At 37.2% G+C, this 20,766-nt stretch overlaps 1 protein-coding gene across 4 annotated transcripts in view; it reads right to left on the bottom strand.

Moving 5' to 3' along the window:
- Positions 1-20,766, bottom strand: part of CADM2 (cell adhesion molecule 2) — a 655,431-nt gene that overhangs the window by 33,624 nt on the left and 601,041 nt on the right. For 2 of the 4 annotated variants that reach the window (XM_025144700.3, XM_040651259.2), the window contains one exon: positions 19,780-19,899. The exons of the other annotated variants lie outside the window; for them this stretch is intronic. In XM_025144700.3, the coding sequence (XP_025000468.2) occupies positions 19,780-19,899 (120 nt within the window). The remainder of the gene's footprint in view (positions 1-19,779; positions 19,900-20,766) is intronic. 4 annotated transcript variants of the gene reach the window in all.

Raw genomic sequence — 20,766 nt, forward strand, 5'->3', positions numbered from 1 at the left:
TTCCAGCTATCTCATTTCCAAGCTGAAGACTGCTAGTCAGTTTAATCTTTCCTAACACAGAAACCACTTTCAAACAGCAGCCATCCTTCTCACTTTCTCTTTTTCATTCCTATCAGATCTTTTTGATGGCAGATAACCAGAACTTCATGCAGTACATCAGATGCAGAGGCGCAGCATTAACCATGTAAGGCACACTGTAAGATGCACCACTTAAGATTTGATGCAACATCAGCAATGTCTGCTGTTTGTCTTTCTGCTCCTCATGTGCCCACATTCTACTTGCCTTGTGGTGTGGTGACTGAATCCTGATGTGCTTTCAAAGAACTGGCTACTGTGCCTCCAACACCGCCTTAAGAAGTACCATCACCAGTTAACTTGGACCTTACATTCACTGAACAGGTTTGTACAATTGAGTTGATCTTCTAGAACAAGAAGTGTTTGTATTTATTTATTGCATTTTTTTCATTAGGTATTTCTGCAACTGCACATTATGACTACACAAAATCTCTAAATTACTTGGAAGTCCCATGCTGACATCAGTCAGCCTTCTGGTGGAGAAGTCTCTGCCTGCACAGCCTCATCCCGCCCTTCCTCCTCCTCCCTCTGCTTAGCAATCATCCTTTCTCTCCCAGGAAAAGTGGAAGACAGTGCACAGCAAAGAACACAACACATCAAATGACAACATCAATGGCACTGAAGGGAACTATGACTTTTGGTACTCCATTAGAATCACTGAAGAATCACAGAATCATAGAATACCCCAAGATGAAGGTTCCCACAAGGAACACCAACCCCCTGTCCCACACAGAACCACCTAGAATCCAAACTCTATGTCTGAGAGCAATGTCCAAGCGCTTCCTGAACTCCGTCACTTGAGGCCATGCCCACTACCCTGGGCAGCCTGTGCTGCACTACCCTCTAGTGCAGCACCTTCCCCTAACCCCCAGCTGCCCCTCCCCTGACACAGCTCCATGCTGTTCCCTCAGGCCCTGTCACTGTCTAAGACAGCAGAGCTCAGTGATGCCCCTCCACCTCTCTCATGAGGAGCTGCAGCCTCTATGAGGCCTCCCCTCAGCCCCACTGTTCTGGGCTGGACAAACCAGGGGACCTCAGCTGCTCCTCGTACACTTTGCCCTCCAGGCCCTGCCCCACCTTTGTAGCCCTCCTTTGGATGCTCTGTAATAGTTTTATCTCATTTTTGTACAGTGGTGTCCATTAATGCACACAATACCCAAGGTGAGGCCACACCAGTGCAGTGTAGAGCAGGACAATCAGAACTACTTATTGTAACAAATGGAAGCCTCTTGTGCTGTTCACACTCCTAAAATTTCTCAAGCTGTTTTAGAGGTTGATTGCAAACAAACAAACAAACAAACAAAAAAACCTACCCTGCTGGAGGGGTAGAAGTGATTTTCCCCTCTATATGTGAAGAAAAAAATATGGGTAATGTCTGCTAGATTCCTATAAATACTCTTGCATTTAAAATTATGAAACTATCAGTATGGGATAGTGATTTCAAAGACTATGTGAATTGACAGGTAATCATGTATTTTTGTGATGTACTCTTGCTACATAAATGATGTATGAAATGGGAATGTGGAGTGTTCAGCATATGAGTACATATTTTAAATTTATTTTATATTTCTAACGTAAAAACAAAGTTATATCGCTGCCTAGTATCAGGAATATTTAGCATTATCTAAAATGTTACTGCAGATGTTTAGATATACATTCTGAAAACAAGCATAAATTTGAAGTCCTCTTACATTTTCTTACTTTCAAGTGGGTTTTGTGGCCACTTCAGACATAAATTGAGTCTTATCTTAAAATTCATACCTTATCAAAGTTGTGAAGTGTTACATAAAATAAGCAAACAGTAACTACTTGATAAGTGCATAAAATATAAATGTTGTAAACTTATCGTGAAAATTATTTATCTGTAATAGCACAGACTGAGTGCTAAGAAAAACAAGCAAACATACCAAAAAGCATAATTTTTGTTCTACTTGCCTCAGTATGTAAGGAATGAGTTAGAAAAATGAATAAATATCAAGTGAATTGAATGTTCAGGGATGAATATTTTGCAGTGCCTGCTCCACAAATGGCCAAATAAACTTTCTTAAATGTAGTTGAAAGAAAGGAGCTTATCTCTAATCTTAAACACGGTCCTTATCTCCCAAAGACTTCAGACATCTCACTGATTTCAGCGGGATTGTTCATAAAGTGCACTAAGTACATGCGCAAGCCTCTGCAGGATTGGGCTGCCATCTACAACCAGGGTAATGACATCTGTTCAGAAGACACAAATGGCAGCTCACAGGAAGACACCTATGCTTATGACACTCTGATGATTTAGTCACCAACTAATTTCATTAAAATGAAATTACAATATACATTTAATGCCACGTAAAATTGATGAAAACTTTCAAGATTTCAGAATAGGCCTGAAAAAGTGTACCATCTACAAAGTTTAGACAAAATAATACACTGCTATTTCTGCAGGCCCCATTCTTTCCAATGCTTTTGACCTACTAAGTATGTAAGTAATGCTTTCAATGCAGCACTACTCTGCTGCTGATATATTCTTTTGTTTCCGATTGCTGAAAGACTAGCTGCAGAATACAGACAGGATGAGTTTACTTTCCTGAAATAACTGGTGGTCAATATGTACTTTACGGCATCTACTGCTACAATTTAAAAAAAAAAAAAAAAAACAAACCTTTTTTTTTTTTCTGGTGTTACATGCTCTTATTTCTGTATTTTCCCATTATTTTTATATTCATCCAAACCTAAATGCATACATTTCAGCAAGATATAAGCAATCCAAAGACAGTAGTTAATGCTACTGAAATACCAGAGGATAAGACTGAGCTCTTCAAAAATGAGATATTAATGAAATAATCATTTTATTGAAAATGGTCCAATAATTAAAAATTAAATAAAGAACTGGAGCTTTTGACAGAAAAGAAAAAAACATTAATTCTCCTGATAATTATCTCTGATTCCAAGTGATTTACTAAGTTCGCTACCAAAATAAATCATTCACATTACTTTTGACCAAGATGTGAAGTTTCGGTTCAGCTTCAGGCTTAATAAGGTTGATTTTTGCAGTCCTTTGAACTGACACTGATTAACTATGAGGACATCTGACTACTGTTTTCATTTCTTCCTTTATTAGAAAGCTAACAGCATTCTGTTAATATTGCAATCTGACTAAAACAACTGCACCTTTTTAACAGTCATAATTCGTACACAGTATAAATGATCTGCCTTCAGCCCTTACGAGGAGAATTAATAGATTGTTTGGAAGCATGTGAGTATTAAATAGCCATATATATACATATATATATATCTATACATATACTTAAGATTTATATATGTAAGAAATCCAGCAACAGAGAGGGAACCTATGATTTTAATGCTTAAATATTTGTGGGGTGTTCTGTTGTTTTTATTGTTGTTTGCTGTGGGTTTTTTTGTTTGCTTTTTAATATCATATTCTAATAATATCTTGATGTTATGATTATAACTTACAACTTACTTGGAGGTAAAAATAACCTAGATTTTCACACATGATATTAAACATAAAACGTTGATCTTTTTTCTGTGAGTTCTAGTTGAACAGCAGGTATTTAAATATCAACAACAATCTGCTGTGGCTACAATGATATAAATCTAAAGGATGACTTAATGCCAATTCTAAGACTTTCAACAAAAAGAGCAATTCAATTCTAGGCATATCTAAAATACTTTCCCAAGTAAATTACTTCCTTTCTAAAATTATGTATTCAATAATAAAAGCAACGTTAATAAATGTATGATATTTACTCAAAGTCTGGTAGATAAATGTATGGTCGAATTGACACCTGTAAACAATCAATATTCACTTTGTAAAGGTTATTATGCGCAGAACGTTTTCACAGATATGGAGCCACTTATTTCTTCTCAGTTCTCCAGCTTTGTTTGTCCTATTGCCTTCCTCAACCATCTGTTTGACCACAGACAGACGTGTTCAGTTTTAGACATCAGAGATTTTAAACACTCATTAAAGGTTTACTTCATTTCTCCACTGAAGTCTGTGAAAGTGTGAAGGATTAACAGCACCATTCTGCAGCCATCAAGTCAAAAGAGATGAAGGGTTTAAGATATGTGCACAGCCCTAACCAGATGATCCTCAAGGAAATGAATGCGATATTATATCATTGAATCAAAGAATCCTAGAATAATACAATGGCTTGGGTTGGAAGGGATCTCAAAGATCATCTAGTTCCAACCCCCTTCTGTGGGCTACCAACCACTAAATCAAGCATTAGATCAGGTTGCCCAGAGTCGCATTTAACCTGGCCTTGAACACCTTCAGGGATGGGGATAGTGATGTTTAAAGCTCATACTAGTTCATGCATTGAACTGAAAAGGATTGATTTAGGCTTGTGCTTGAATATAGCATTAAGGTCAAATGCTGCCATATATCCACTATAAAGTCAGAGAATTCTTCACAAAATGGTTTAATATGTTAGGGTTTTGTAAGTTGTTCAGGCAGACTAGAAACCGGGACACAAACAGGTTTAGTAGTCTATACCAAACTCAAATATATTTTAAATAGTAAAAATAAATACTTAAAAATCATTAAAGTATTTCAGCAGCAATAACATCCAAAACTTTAGAACCTACTCATCATGTTCTGCCTTCAGAACAGATGGCTTAACAGTTCATCTTTTTTTTTCTTTTTATCACAAGACAAACTTGAAAATGACTTTTACATTGACCCATGTGTTGCCTGCATTACAAACATTCTTTTTTTTTCTGTTAGCATGCAGAAGTGGTATTTTCTATAAAAGCCTTTGTAGCCTAGAATTTTCATGATGTTCTTAATTTCTCCATTACACATTATTTACATTATTCTCCATTACACATTATTATTACATTATTTTCCCAAGAGCAAGATGCTTTGCACTGCGCAGAACTGATGTACTTTACTATAGTGCTGAAAGCAACCACATTCTTTTGTGAATTTCTTTTGTGTATGAATTATTTTCCTGATTGTTTTATTTGGTTGATAAGGATTCGGAATTATGTGAAAACTCTCTATTTCACTCACATTTCATAATAAATACAGAGAAGCACTTCCTGCATGGAAAATCCAAACTAAAATCCCCGAATGCCATAAAAACTATTTGAAACAAATTTTGCCACATAAATAATTTGGTAAGAACTAGTAGACACTACTCAAATGCAGTACAAAGAAAAAAAAATGTACATTTCAATCACGCAAGAAAACAATTAGCACATTTCCCCACAGTCATACTATAATACGATAAGAATAACAAAAAAGTCTCATAGGGATTGGCAGTCCCCTCACAAATTACTTGGCACAAGGTCATGCAGTGCAGACAGCCAACCTGATTGAAATTAAAGACTAATTTCTCCCTAGCATTACTAAGTCTGGAAATATTGGAAACTGATGCTTCAGAGATGAACTGGAAGGATAGGACTCTGGAATTAAGTAACGTTTAGAAGCTCAAATGACCCAGAGCTCCTATTGCTTTGTAAAGCATGCAACTGTTCTAAAAAAATAGAAGACAATCTGACACTTTGGTGTCCATGTGCAAAAGCATCTCAGCATGGACACTACCAAAATTGTACTGTATTGGATAAACAAGATCAGGATTAATGGCAGGAATTGTACCAAAGAATCTGAATGCAATTCTGCCCAGGAAAACAGTCAGTTCCCACACTGGGCGCAGTAATTGAGAAAAACTCAAACATAAACATTAGAAATATTTCTTTTCAGTCTCTACTGAAAATTACACCCAAATGAAATTTAAAATAAAAATAAAAAAAGTGAAAAATTGTTCCATTAGAATCCTCTACAATCACTTTCACTAACAAATTAATATAGTCGTAAAAGCTGGCTACTATGAAGTTACATTCAGGGACATAGTCAAAAGTCAATATTAAAGACTGATTGCACACTTGAAATCCATTAAAATTAACATAACGTCTTCTCTGTAGGGTGCTGAAAGCAGTTCATGACCTCTGGTGTATACTGTAGAGACTTGTTAGCCATAAGAAAAGAAGTTATATATAATATATACAATATATAGAATGGCTTCCTTAAATTACCAATCTTTGGGATGTTTCTTTTTTTTTTTTTTTTTTTTTTTTTTTTTTTTTTTCCTGACCTATCATAACATATTCCCACAAAGATTTATATTCTGGCCTTTGTTGCCCTGGTTCCTTGCCTCTTACCCTTTATGCTGGAAACAGAAATTTTACATTAACGTAAATTGCTACTCCTGATAGTTTTTTTTCCTTGACTGATGGTTTTCTATTACAGGCTTGCAAGAATTCAGCCTGAAAAGAAATCCAAGCATCTTGATTGAAAGGATTTGATACATTCTTTTCAAATTCATACTATCTAAATCACAGCAGGATGACTTGTAATCAAAGTTTTTCAAAAAGAACATAAATTTAGGGAAAAGGAAAAGGCCATTCAACCCATTGCAAGTCATCTTGGTTAACACAGTTCCTCCAGAATAGTATCTCCCTTCTTCTTTAATGACCCTAGTGCCTCCAATTCCAAACTTGGCTCAGTAGGCTATTGAAAAATTGTACTTCTCTTTGAGCGAAAAGTACTTCCTCATGTTGGTTCTGAATTTCATTTTTTCAGTCACTTCCATTTGTGCTTTCCCATTCAGTCTCTTATACTCAGCCAAACAATGAGTCAAGTTTTATTGAATAAGGTTCTCTACCTTGTATTTCTCAGAGTAGATGAATTTGTAATTCTCTCTTTCTCAATTTTTATGAGGGAAAAAATGAACTGTGAAATGAAATAAGCTGTGATTGGGCCATTCATGATATGCTATACGTCAAACCAGACTTCCCTTCGGCTTCTTTCCTAAATAAGTGTTTTAAGTTAATCTTTTAAAACATCAGTCTTCAATTAAAAAAAAAAAAAAACAAAACAAAACAAAAAAGCCTTTTAAAAAGCCTTTTTTTTGTATTGTGTTGACTCTGCTTTTCTGCAGCCAGTGTGACAGATGCATTGCAGAAAAATACTAGCCTCTAAAGATTTTTGTCTTAACGTAGTAGAACTACAGCAATATTCTCTATGTACTTCTAATCTCTTTCAATTGTAAGAAAGAAATATATTCTAAATCTATTGTCTGAAGCACAGAATAGCTAAAAGTCATGCACCACTACCAGCTCCAGCAGCCTTGCAGCAAGCCTTGCCCTTCAGTGTTTTCACAAGGTGCCTGGAAATATGCAATACACTTAGCATTCTGCCCTGAAAACATATCTCTGATGTGCTTCTACTCAGCCATTTTGGTATTGTATGTGCCTGTAGACATCATACACACAACTCAGCCTCAGTGATGGCCACTCTACTCAGTTTTGACCATGGTACGGTTTCCAAAGTTTACACATAACACATAACTAACGTCCAAAATTTCTAATGCCACAAAAAAGAGGGTGGTTAGACATATGATTTTGATGCTCTGAAAAATGTTGAAGTATTATCTTTAAGATTCCCTTTTTTATCTTCATTGTCCGAATAATCTCACTCTGTATATGCTTTATGGTTATAGTTTAGAAGTCAGGTAAAACATAAAATTTATTATGGGCACATAAATCCATTTTTAGATTAAAGAAAACCGAGGAACACATTCTGACATAACTTTATAGGTAAAAATTAATAGGTCAGATTAAATCATCTCCAAAGTCACTTTGTGTGGATTTCACTTTTAGTTTATTGTTCTGGGGAATGCTGTAGCTTCCAGTTTTACCAAGGTCATTTTTCATCCAACAAACTTAATATAATTAGTATCAATTCTGTATTTTGTGAAGCTCACATTGGAAGTTATTAACTGTGTTTCAAGTGGTGTGTCAGAGAAAGCAAGGGCAGAGAGTAATCTTTTCAGCTTCAAAGGCACAGTTGATGACTTTAGTTCACTGGTTAGTGAAAAAGACGTGCATTTTTTATTAAAGGTGTTGGCAATAAATCTGAAACTAGAAGCATTTTTCTCTCTTTTTCTTTCCTTTCCTCACATTTACACCTTGTCAGCACTGTTTCAGTCTTTTTTAACATCTCACATGACCCTGGAACAGTTGCTTTAGTTGTACTTCCTGTTAACTGCTATGATGCCCAGTTGTATAATTCTGCTTTTACCCATTAAGCATTTCATCAGGTATCCTCACAGCACAGAACTCACCAAAATCTGTCTTACTCAGTAACGTCAGAAAAAAGACCTCCATGTCTGCTGTCATTATCTTTACTCTCTGGAAATCTCTCCTTAAGAAAAAAATAAATCTGAAATTATGTTAGACTTGTACTTTGACATAAGTATAGCAACAACAAAACATATTCAACAGAAACTACTTGCCTAATCTTTCTCCCTGCTAAAAGGAATGTACTACATTTTCCTTAAAAATCATCACTGAAGGTACACTAGACTATGTAGTTGCCTTTACAGCAAACCAGATCAACCAGAAGTCTTAATAAGACTGTAAAGATCATAGAGTCAATTCTTTTGAATAAAATTTGAAGTACATTTGCAGAGCTTTCTTTACAATTCACTTCTGAGAAATTTTTCTTTCTTTCTTTTTTTCTGAAGAAAGATTTAACAAGAACCAATGCATGGCTATTAACATCAGAGAAATTTAAGTGAGAAACAACAATCCATTTTGTAACAGTGAGGATAACTAACTGCCGAAGAGAAACATCAAGGGAAAACGTGGATTCCAGTTTTTTTGGGTTTTTTTTAGGTCTTAAATTAAGGTCTTAAATTAGGTCTAGATATGTTCTGGAGAACAATCTTTAAAAAAATAAAGGTTTCTGATCCCTCTTCTAAACCTATATGAGTGGAAACTACACAAGGTTTTAGGTTGACTGACCTAGTGACTCTCTCTGGACTTAGCAGATCACAGATCTTAATCTATGAATAACTTATTAAAGTGCATACAGTCTCACTGAATATTAATGAGATTCCGAGTATGTAAGATACTGCTGTGGTTTAATCTATCAGGTAGTTAAACACCACACAGTCTTTTGCTTGCTCATCCCCCTCCCAGTGGGATGGGGGAGAGAATTAGGAAAAAAACAAAGTAGAACTTGTGGGTTGAGATAAAAAAAATAAAGAGGAAAAAAGGATAATAGTTATAATAATAATAGATATAGAGACAAAGTAAGTGATGCACAAAGCAATTGCATACCACCCACCAGCCAATAGTCAGACAGTCTCTGAGCAGTGGCTGCCTGCCCAGCCAACTCTTTACCATTTTCAAGTTCCTTTGCATGATGTCATACAGTATGGAATATCCTTTTGGCCAGTTTAGGTCAGCTGTCCAAGTTCTGCTGGTGGGTGGCCAACTCTTTATGCCCACTTTATGCCCCAGCTGTAAGGACAGAGAAGCTGAGAAATGAAAATGTTCTTGGCTTTGTACAGCACTGCTCAGCAACAACTAAAACATCAGTGTGTTACCAACATAGTTTTTCTCCTACAGCCAAAACATAGCATCACACCAGTGACTGTGAACAAAATCAGCTCAGTCACAGCTGAAACCAGGATAGGTGTTACAAATAAGAAAGGCTCCAGTTGAAGAAATTATTCACAGATTTGCTCCAAACCTCACAACCACCTGTGAACTGGGCAGGATAAACTTAATTAATCAATTTGCAAGCCAAACTGTTTGTAGAGCTGTAAATACTTAATGCCAAAATTCTCTTGTAATTAATGGAATTCTGGCTCTTAAAGTAGCAGGTACGAGGCAAAAATATCTACAAATAAACTAGTTTGGAAGTAACAAGATTACTGGAGTATGAATACTTACATGCATTGCTGGAGTATGATGTTAGTACAAATAATGTAGCTTTTGTGCCTCATTTACATCTGACTGCTGAAAATGACTACACATTCATAAAATGTAGGAAATGTTATGACTGAGATCAATTCTCATTTAGAGCTCAAATGAAAATAGCCAGTAAGGCTGCAGTCCTCAGTATATATGGTCTTTGATGTTATGCTTTATGCTGAGGTCTAGTACTGATGCCTTCAGTCTTTTACAGGCAGCTTTTTGGGAGGCCTGTGCCTCCTTGCTAGACATGGAGGCTGGGCAGGAGTGCCAACACCCCACAGTTGGTAGCACCTAAGGTGAAAGCTCAGGATGAATTCTGAACCAAGGGTTTTCTTTGCAGAAAGCGAGCATCCTTCCAACAGAAGAGACTCTTAATTTGGAAAATCTCTAGCACTGTTAGCTTACAATAGAGACTGTCAGACTGCATAATTCATATGCAATAGGAGAAAAAAAAAAAAAAAAAGCAGTGTGATCAGAGCTCCGGTTGGGAATGTTTGAATTTCTGACACATTGCTGAAGCCCCTTTGGAGCTCAGCTATATAATGGAATCTTTATCAGACCATCAACCAATTGTGATACTTATCTGTACCTATAATCCATCAAGGTTGGAAATCACTATGTACTTTTTAAGTTCCATACTTCATTACTGCAAGCTGACAGCTGGATGGATTTGTTAGCACTAGAAATATTTGTTCCAGACACAAAGAACAGGTTCCTAATATATAATATTATGATATTTCCTTTCTCTCAATCTTCACTGTATCCTATTTGTAATTTATGTCTCATGTTTATAATGTGCATTTACATAGCAAATTGTCAACAATATGAAAACTCTTTTATTTGTGCTAGAATGCAACAGTCTCACTTTGGGAATAACATGACCGAATAACAATGACATCAATCTTCATCTTTTATCATGCTAATGGTTAAGCAGAGAAAATTGCAACTTTCTAAATTCTAGATGTTTTTGCTTCAGTTTGTCTATGATAAAAATTGAAAACCCCATGTATTTCATGGCAAATGAGGAAACTAGCATCATGTGGATTCATGTTGACAGAATTTTCATTTGTGGCCAGGCTTCTTTAGTGTTATGTGCATTCACCAGAGGATTGCTCTTAGATTGATATCACAACTATAAAGCCTGTTTTAACATTGTCTGAGAAATGGGAGTTCCACGTGGAAACATTTGGTTTTGATTTTGGTCTGCTCACAATGTAGTCATCAGAATATTGCCATTTTTTAGCATGAAGTAATAGTGGGGGTTCACATCTAAATTCACACTGCACAAAATGGTAATACCATTCACAGCTGCAATCTAAGGCTACTTACTGCCCCATTTTCCTATCTGCTGTAAGCCACAACAAAATATCTTCTTCAGATGCAACAGCATCCAAAATTCCTAGTCTTTTTCCGAAGAAAAAGATTATTTTTGTACAGCCTCTGCCTTGAAGCTATCATGTGTTTGGTCGAAGATCATTACACATGTGAGCATGTGCACATGAAGGGTATGTACACCATGTCCATGGTGGTACAGGAGGACCAGGGGAGATGCTGCCTGTGGGGACCTGTGCTGGAGCAGTCTGCTCCTGAAGATGGCTCATGTTGTACGAAGCCATGCTGGATCAGTTCAGGAAGGAGGGAATCCACACTGCAGGTACAGAGAATGACCATGAAGGAGCAACAGAAATGAAGCTTTATATGAACTGATCACAGCCCTTGCTCCCTGTTCCCCTGTGCTAGGTGGGGAGAAGAGGCAGAAGAGGGTGGATGGGGAAAGATGTTTTTTGTTTGCTTTTAGTTCTCACTGCTCAAGACTTTTACTAGCAACAGACAATAAATTACACTGATCTCCCCATGCTAAGTCTTATTTTGCTCACAGCAGCCAGTGGTGAGAGATCTCCTTGTCCTTATCTCAGCCCACGATCCTTTTTTTCAGCATATTTTCTCCATTTGCTCCTATGAGAATGAGAGAGCAGTGTGGTGAAGTTTATCTAGCCATCAGTGTGAAACTGCCAAAATCATAAATCAACTTATCTCAGATTTTGTCCTCTTGCTCTCTATGTACACTGGATATCTGCTTTGGGTTTCTTCAGGGTTTCTCCTCCCTGTTGCACAGAATTCAGCCAAAGAACAAAATGTTTGCAGATGAGTTGAGGCTGTACACAAACACAGCTGTGGAGTTTTCCTTCCAGTGTCAGAACACTCGGTAGCAGAGGATAACAACGAGGAAAAGGAAAAGGAAAAGCTAAGGGAAAAGGAAGAGGAAGAGGAAGAGGAAGAGGAAGAGGAAGAGGAAGAGGAAAAAGGAAAAGGAAAAGGAAAAGGAAAAGGAAAAGGAAAAGGAAAAGGAAAAGGAAAAGGAAAAGGAAAAGGAAAAGGAAAAGGAAAAGGAAAAGGAGGCAGACAGTGTTATGCTGCTGCATTTCCCATCCACACTTACTGGATAGTAGTGGATCTTGGGAGAGTAGTCACAATTTCTCCCGTCTACTCCACTTTGACTGTAGAAATACCAAGGAATAGAGAGGCACTCTCTATTCCTGGTCCCTTTATCATTTGGTTGGAGATACTTGTTAGGGAAGGTTTCCCAGCTACTGGTTTGTAGCCTGTTGATGTTTCTTCTGGGTAAGAAATACTAGTTCTGACCAGAGACAGCTCTGAATGTTTCAAGACTTAGGTAAAGAGGTTTATAAAATAAGTTTGGGCTTTCATCGTGGTCTAAATGAAGACCTTCTAAACAGTAGGGTAACAAGCAGAATGAAAAATTGATCCAATGAAAGAAATCATTATAATATCAAGATACAGCAGTTCTTGCAAGAGGAGAGGTTAAGGCTGGAATGTCTGATGGGGAGAAAGATAGTCTAAAGAACTATTCAGAATCTTGCTTTGAATGTCAAATTGTTTGGTCTACTGGGGAGTCCAAAAGTTGCATAAATCTGTAAAAGATTATTATAAGAGAAAGGAAAACAAAAAAGAAGAAATAAAAAACTGGAAAGTTGTATTTTTGTTATCTGGTTTGAGTAAAAACAGGCATGAATTAGTTTTTGTGATGCTCCTGCAGCTATAAAGTAGTGTATAAAACAACAAGCTTTTAGCATGCTGTCATACAAAACTACTTTTCACATTAGACAATGATTTTATTTACTATCAGAGTTGAATGCAAGTAAACATAAACACTTATACCTAAGATATTACTCTATCCTTGTCTCCCTTGTCTGCCACATATCTTTTGTCCGTCCTGTATCTTTTTCTTGCTTTTCTGTTTCTTTCTCTGTTCATATCACAAAGCACCAAGCTATGAGGGCTGCTCCGAAAGTAATGGCTCCTATTTTATAAACCTGGCCCAGGATATCAAAGGCAGATATTGATGGTATGACAGTAGAGGTTGAACCATTTGACCAATATTCAGCTACATTTTGTTGCTGTGCAATAAATGGCAGCAGAGGAGCACTCTGACAAAGGGGCTTCTAATGTGGAAGTGTGTATGAAGCAAAGGTCTGTCACTGAATTACTCTATATGGAAAGAATGGCACCCACTGACATTCATCGATACTTGCTGACTATTTATGGAGACCAATGAGGAGTGAGCACAATGAGGGGTGGGTGGTGCATTTCATCAGTAGCAACAGAGATATAGAATATAATCCACGCTCCAGAAGGCCATGCACAGCTGTCACACCATGAAATTAGAGCATCTCAATCAGCTCATCTTCACAAGTATGCTAATGGTGGTGACTATGTTGATAAATAGTGCTTTGTAGCTGAGAATTTGCTCCATCCAGTAGCACTATTGTGCTCTTAGTAACGCTGCTGTTTCCATGCAAATAAACAGAGGTCATGAGTCATTACTTTTGGAGTGACCTATGTAACTTAATCAGATTATGTGAAAGAAAAATTAAGTCCCAAGCAAAAACTGGTAGTGCTTAACATTCTTCTGATATGAAAAGAACTGGAGAATATAAGTACTGTCCAAATTATTAATGCATTTTAACTGCCTGTAATGAAACAACTAATTGGGCCTTTTTCCTTCTTTTCTCTCATGAAGACTACAGAAATGGGACAAAAAGAAGGTAATTTTCTTGGTAGGATTGTTGTCATTTACACTATTCAATGGAAACATTCACATTTTCAATTTGTCGTATATCAAAATAATCACACTCATATCTTTTATTAATCCACCATTAACTATTCTTCTAAATTTAGTTTGTTATATATCCTTTAAGAAAACTTTCTTAACGAAATGGTAAAATCGAAGAAGATTAGAATAAAACAGTGATTTAGCAATGATTATTTATTTATTTATTTATAAGTTTATATATGAATACGTATATTAATTGACTTTGTGAACAACCTGACTATTAAATCAACTGTTTGACTTTCTATAGCAGCTGCCTGGGAGCAACCTCATATCTCTGTTATGTCCAGTATACGTGGAGATGTTTTTAGAGATTGCTATATAAACCTGTGAACATTCTGGCACAGTCACTACAGAAATGGCTCAGTTGAGACTGACTCACTCAGGTACATGGAACAGAACTGAGTGGATCTATCTTTTGAGTTTGGAATGCTCTTGCAATGTGACTTTTACATCTATTAGTGTGTGTAGGGAGGGAGGGACAGTGGAGAGTTGTGAGATTTCAATCTTCAATAAGCCAAAATTATTGAGTTGTATAACCTCTGACTTTTTTTTTTCTTGTCAGGAAAGAAAAAATCTTGGAGAAGAGGGAAATGATTAACATAGTGCCAAGCCTATGAGAGAGTTCTGCGTACATTTGTGTGTCTAAAGAAAGAGAGCACAAGCTTTTATGCTTTTATCTTCTGTGAACCCAGAAGCATGAAGAGTTGTTATGAGTGGAGGTGACTTCTATACTGTTAACTATACTCTCCCTTCACCCATAGGACTTCAAAGGATTGACATAGAATCATCTAGATTAACTTTATGTTAACAAAGGATTTCCACAGGAGAGGGATCCCTCTTTCCACTACTAGGAGAAAATTCCCAATCTTCTTTGCCTCTTCCCATTAATAAGAACAGACAGTAGTATGGATCCACACAGAGCTTTAATGTTACGTAAACCTGGTAAAAAGCAGACTACCTATACAATGGTTCTTTAGACCCCTGAATTGTTTCTACTAATAAATTTTATTCTGATTTTGTTGTACATTCCTCAGCATGGTTATTAGGCTTTAAGATACCCTTGACAAATATATAGAAGACAGTACTCTTCTCTGACATCAAATTGCGTTCAGACTTTTTAGTTAGTAGGTAATGTACCGGTAAAAGAATAATTAATTCCTGAATGACTGAACATAAAAGCAAGCATACATTTGTCTGAGAAAGTGAAAAGTTTGACTAAAGAAGATGTTTATGAATTATCATGCTGTTATCTAACAGGATCAGTAACTTTTTCTCATGCTTCTCATACATTTACTAAACTCCATGCAAATTAAGAAATTGATGGGTCACACAGTTCCAGAAATAACTGATGATGGTTTGGATTTTTTCCCATTAATTCAGGCTTTTGGTAATGAGAAGGCAAAATCATCATAATGTAAAATGCCTTAGATTTAAAGGCTCATTGTATCCTTATATCCTGAAGTATATTTCTGTAATGGTATTTCCTGTGACTAGATGTAACATATCCTCAAGGTGGACTGTGTAAGAGTCTTGCAGAACACAGGAATGTCCTGTGAAATTTACCTGAGGTGCTTCATAAGTATCTAGTGATAATTTTAGAATAGTAGTAATGAAATCCACTCAGCAAGAATATTATGTCAGCTACTGGAAGTCCAGTTGAAAGATATCTCAGATGTTAGAAATCCATTTCAAAGGCTTTATTAATCTGTATGTTGCAACTGTATGATGTAGAGTAAACTTCCGTTTCTTTCTGTTTTTAAGGTACAATCAAACAAGAAATAAGAAACTAACGTATAGAGAAATGCTACTTCTAACTTACCTGGAAGCAAAACAACAACAACAACAACAACAACAACAACAACAACAACAACAATAATAATAAAAGTTCCGTAGGTTGAAAGTATATTAATATCTTCCCAACTCCATACCTTTATGAACTCCTTCAAGTCATAGAATCATAGAATCATAGAACCGCTAAGGTTGGAAAAGACCCACAGGATCATCCAGTCCAACCATCACCCTTCACCAATGGTTCTCGCTAAACCATGTCCCTCAAAACAACATCCAAACGCTCTTTAAACACCACCAGGCTCGGTGACTCCACCACCTCTCTGGGCAGCCCATTCCAGTGTCTGATCACCCTTTCAGAGAAGCAGTATTTCCTAACGTCCAGCCTGAATCTTCCCTGGCGCAGCTTGAAGCCATTCCCTCTAGTCCTATCACTAGTCACACGAGAGAAGAGGCTGACCCCCAGCTCACTACAACCTCCCTTCAGGTAGTTATAGAGAGCAATAAGGTCTCCCCTGAGCCTCCTCTTCTCCAGACTGAACAATCCCAGCTCCTTCAGCCGCTCCTCATAAGGCTCCAGACCCCTCACCAGCTTTGTTGCCCTGCTCTGGACACGCTCCAGGGCCTTGATGTCTTTCTTACAGTGAGGGGCCCAAAACTGGACACAGTACTCGAGGTGCGGCCTCACCAGTGCTGAGTACAGGGGTGAAGGGCAAAATCAGGTCCCTGCAGTATAGAAAGAAGGATTTCATAGCAAGAAAAGAGAAAGCAGCTTCACAAGGTAGACATAAGGGGCAAATAGAGATAGTTTATGTAGAGAGTATTAGAAAACAAGGAATTCCAAGTACTTTCACAGGTGCTAGGTCCAGAATAACAAGGAGAATGAAGGCCATAAAGATAAGGACCGGAGAACAGCTCAAAAACATTTGGCAGGGAGGTGATTAGATGTCTGAAGTGCAAGCTGAAACCAGTTCGGGGGATGCCCCCCCTTCGGGGTCAGAAGTTTGCAGCGAGGAAGACTATGAGCCTTCGCAAGGAAGACTACGAGCCTTCATCATCACAACCTACTACGTATGCACAAGCGGGGGAGGGACTGTATGCTAATGGGCTCTCGGGAATGTAGTGAATATGTATCCGAATTCCTGTCAACTATTGATTATGTATTAGTTTGACCTATATCTATAGCACAATTTCTTCGGACGGTGTACAAGTAAGGTGGAACGATCCCCCTTGCACCAGGGTGTATGTGCGTCACCAATAAACACATACCTGCTCTATATCCTTACTGTCTATAGGGTCTGATTTCCGCACGTCAGGGGGATAATTACTTCCCTATTTCTGCTGGCCACACTATTTCTGATACAAGCCAGGATGCCATTGGCCTTCTTGGCTACCTGGGCACACTGCTGGCTCATGTTCAGTCTAGCGTCAATCAACACCCCCAGGTCCATTTCCTCTATACAGTCCTCCAGCCACTCTGCCCCAAGCCTGTAGCGTTGTCTGGGGTTATTGTGGCCAAAGTGCAGGACCCGGCATTTGGTCTTGTTGAATCCCATCCCATTGGCTTCAGCCCAGCTATCCAACCTATCCAGATCCCTCTGTAGGGCCTCGCTACTCCCAGGCAGATCTACACTTCCAGCCAGCTTGGTGTCCTCTGCAACTTATTGAGGGTGCACTCAATGCCCTCATCCAGGTCATCAATAAAGATATTGAAGAGGACAGGCCCCATCACCGACCCCTGGGGAACACCACTTGTGACCGCTCGCCAGCTGGATTTAACTCCATTAACCACCACTCTCTGGGCCCAGCCCTCTAGCCAAGTCAGAACTCTTATTGGAATATGAAGCAGAAGCATCACAGGAAAATACGTTTACATGGCACTTTTTGTTCAGTCAGAAAAAGATACAACTGTAAACCTGACCTTCACATCATTTGCTGCAGGTTTGTGAACATTACTTATGAGTCGAAAAGTGGGGGAGTAACAAGACCTAAGGAGAGTATCTTTTCCATTTCCCTCTATCATTAGCATAAAGCATTTTAATGAAATAAAGTCTGATGAAGGTAAATCTAAAACTTAGATATCTACACTGTGCCACTGCCTCCTCTACATTTAAAAGTTTCCCCACTCAATGTCTTTGCCACTAATTCAGAGGATTCATTTGCCTGATTGAATCAGGAAAATAACTCTTTCAAAACTCTTTCAAATTTCCTTTCAAAAACAAGCTATTCAAGAAAAATCTTTCCTAAAACCCTTTGTCTCTCAGATTATCTGACCAAGAGATCTTATCTATCAGTTCCTTGAGTTTGAAAAAATCTCATCTTCTCAGTCATTTTGCTGCATTCCATTTCTAAGAGAATTTCTGATTTTTTAGTGATTGATCACATTCTTTTGATTTCCTTCTTCTTTCACTTTCTCTTAAGTAGTATCTCTTTGTTACAGTAGCACTAAATTGCATGCTTTATAATATATATTAAAGCAGGAGCCTAGAAGAATGTCTTCTTTTCCAGCTCTTCTTTTTATTGCAGGGCATGCATACAGTGAAAATGAACACTTCAGAGTAGTGGAAAATGGTGAGGCAACAGAATACCTGAATTACGTTGGTACACTAAATGTACAAGCATATCACAGATATAGGTTAGTTATGATCACATGACATGATCACAGAACAAAACAATCAAGGACAACAAACACCAACATGGAACACTAAGCACTTTGTCCTTCCAGAATACAAGCTCCCAGAAAGCAGGGAAGCTTCTGCTTCTTGACTCAAAACACTCTCATTAAAGATATGATCATCTCAGTCATTCAGTTCCTTCTCCAAAACAGTTCCTCTTGCTATTACTTAGCCCTTGGATCTCTTGGCTGTTTTCCATGGTCTCTCCATTTTTTATTTTTATTTTTCTGGTGAGAAAGGACTAGTATATCATTCTTTTACTTATTGCTTTTCACTAAGATATTTTTTCACACTCTAAGTAATATTAAAGCTTAAAAATGTTATTTCAGGCTTGACAACAGTTTATTACACGAAGGTCACAATATTAACATACAACTAATCTACGGAGGTAGGAACTGGAATTAGGAATTATCACAGCCTTTATATAATGGACTTGTATTCAGCTCAGCTTATTCTTGCAAGTTAGGTTGGTCACTGCAATTGCCTGATAACAATGCTTCCAGAAATAAATGATTTCATAACACTGTCTTAACTTCCTTGGGATAGTTGTAACTCATCATGTGAATATGGCACTGTAATAACTGAATAGTATTTCCTTTCTCCTTGCCCAATGAAAGCTATCTACAGATCACACCGAAACTGTCTGCCATTTCACATACTGTGAGAGATATATAACTATTCTTTAACCCCAAGATGATAACCTGTGAAACCCTGCAGACACATCTTCACTGTTGAACAGTTTATGATGAGTCACTGAATACAACCATAAAATTAAGCTTTCACTCGTAAAAAGCAAAGCAATATTAGAATCATTACAAAAAATAGAAAAAAAAAGCCCACAAAACAACAACCTACATTAAGAACACCTTTAATTCTAAGAGTAACAAAGATTATAAAATATGATGCCTCTTTGTTACCAAGCAGGATTGCATCAACAGTAATTCCAGTGCAAAGACACTTATCTTGTTTTAAACATTAGCACCCAAAATAACTGGTCTTAAAAGGTCATGTTTATTTAAAAATAGCTTGCTTGCATTTTACATTCAAGTTAATTTACTCACCTTAAAAAAATTAAATGCAAATGTATACAGATAATTTAAGCATCCTGTCAAAGTTCACATATATACTGCTAACGCAATTAAGTATTCAAGGTCATAAGTAATTTTCCTTAACCATGAGCCATCACATGGATAATTCTATTAAATTTATTTTGAACTAAAATGTTTGAACTCTCTCTTTGGCAATTTCTATTCTCTTTAGAAACCAAACCTATAATTTCCTATTTATAATGTGCTTTTCAGGCCATAACAAAGAAGCATACTGTACCTCTGGTGCTGATGGCTGTTGCCGATGTGGTTGTGCTGGCTGTTAAGGCTACAGTGGTTGTGACTGTTGCAGTGGTAAGGGAGGGGATGACAGTAGTGGGAAGCAAAGTGTTGAAAACATCTGGTGAGTGGAAAAAAAATATAAAATAAAATCATATCATGCAAACAAAGAAGAACCATAATAGTGGTTTAATTTGTAAATACAAGTATGTCAAAAATGACTAAATTAAAATATGATTAACACAAATTATTACAGGTACAACAGTGGTACCTTTAAATTCTTGACATTATATCACTCTCAATTTTTATAGTCAATGTGCTAGCAAACAGAATTTAAAATACTGTTAAAACAACCAAGTTTCCACAGATCTGGAGAGTGAATGTTTAAGTGACAAGAATCCATTTCTTCACTGAGCCATTTTAAATGTCTCATACAGTAGACATCATATGCAGATGAAACATGCTGTGTCAGAGTGGGAGATGAAACAACAACACCGTCATGCTAAAATAAACACACACATGTTAACGAGAAATGGCTGTATGTTAAAACACCCACTTTTACACAGACTCAATGGACAGAAAAAGGGGAGAAAATGCTACTAACTATAAGAGCTGCTTTTTCCGGATTGCTTTTCTTCTTCCCACACACTTGTTTAAGACACAGTTGTCTGCTAAGATCTAGAGCAGAGTATATTTCAAAATCTTTACCCTAATTAGTAGGCAGTCATCTTGCAATCATCCTTATTACATACATGTTATCATTAATATATAGCTTAGAACTGAAAAATCAGAAAGGCCAATTATATTACTGTTAAAAAGTAAGTATACAAGTCAGAGAAGATGCAAGGCTCGGATGACAGCATCCTGCAAAACCCTTCACCTTCTGATCAAATACAGGTATGCCAAGAACAGGCAGCTACCACTTCATTGCAGAGGAAACAAGAAACTGTCGCAAAACATTCCCATACAGAGCAGAATATAACCAGAT

The sequence above is a fragment of the Gallus gallus genome, chromosome 1 (genome assembly GCF_016699485.2).
Source record: "Gallus gallus isolate bGalGal1 chromosome 1, bGalGal1.mat.broiler.GRCg7b, whole genome shotgun sequence".
Taxonomy (NCBI): Eukaryota; Metazoa; Chordata; class Aves; order Galliformes; family Phasianidae; genus Gallus; species Gallus gallus.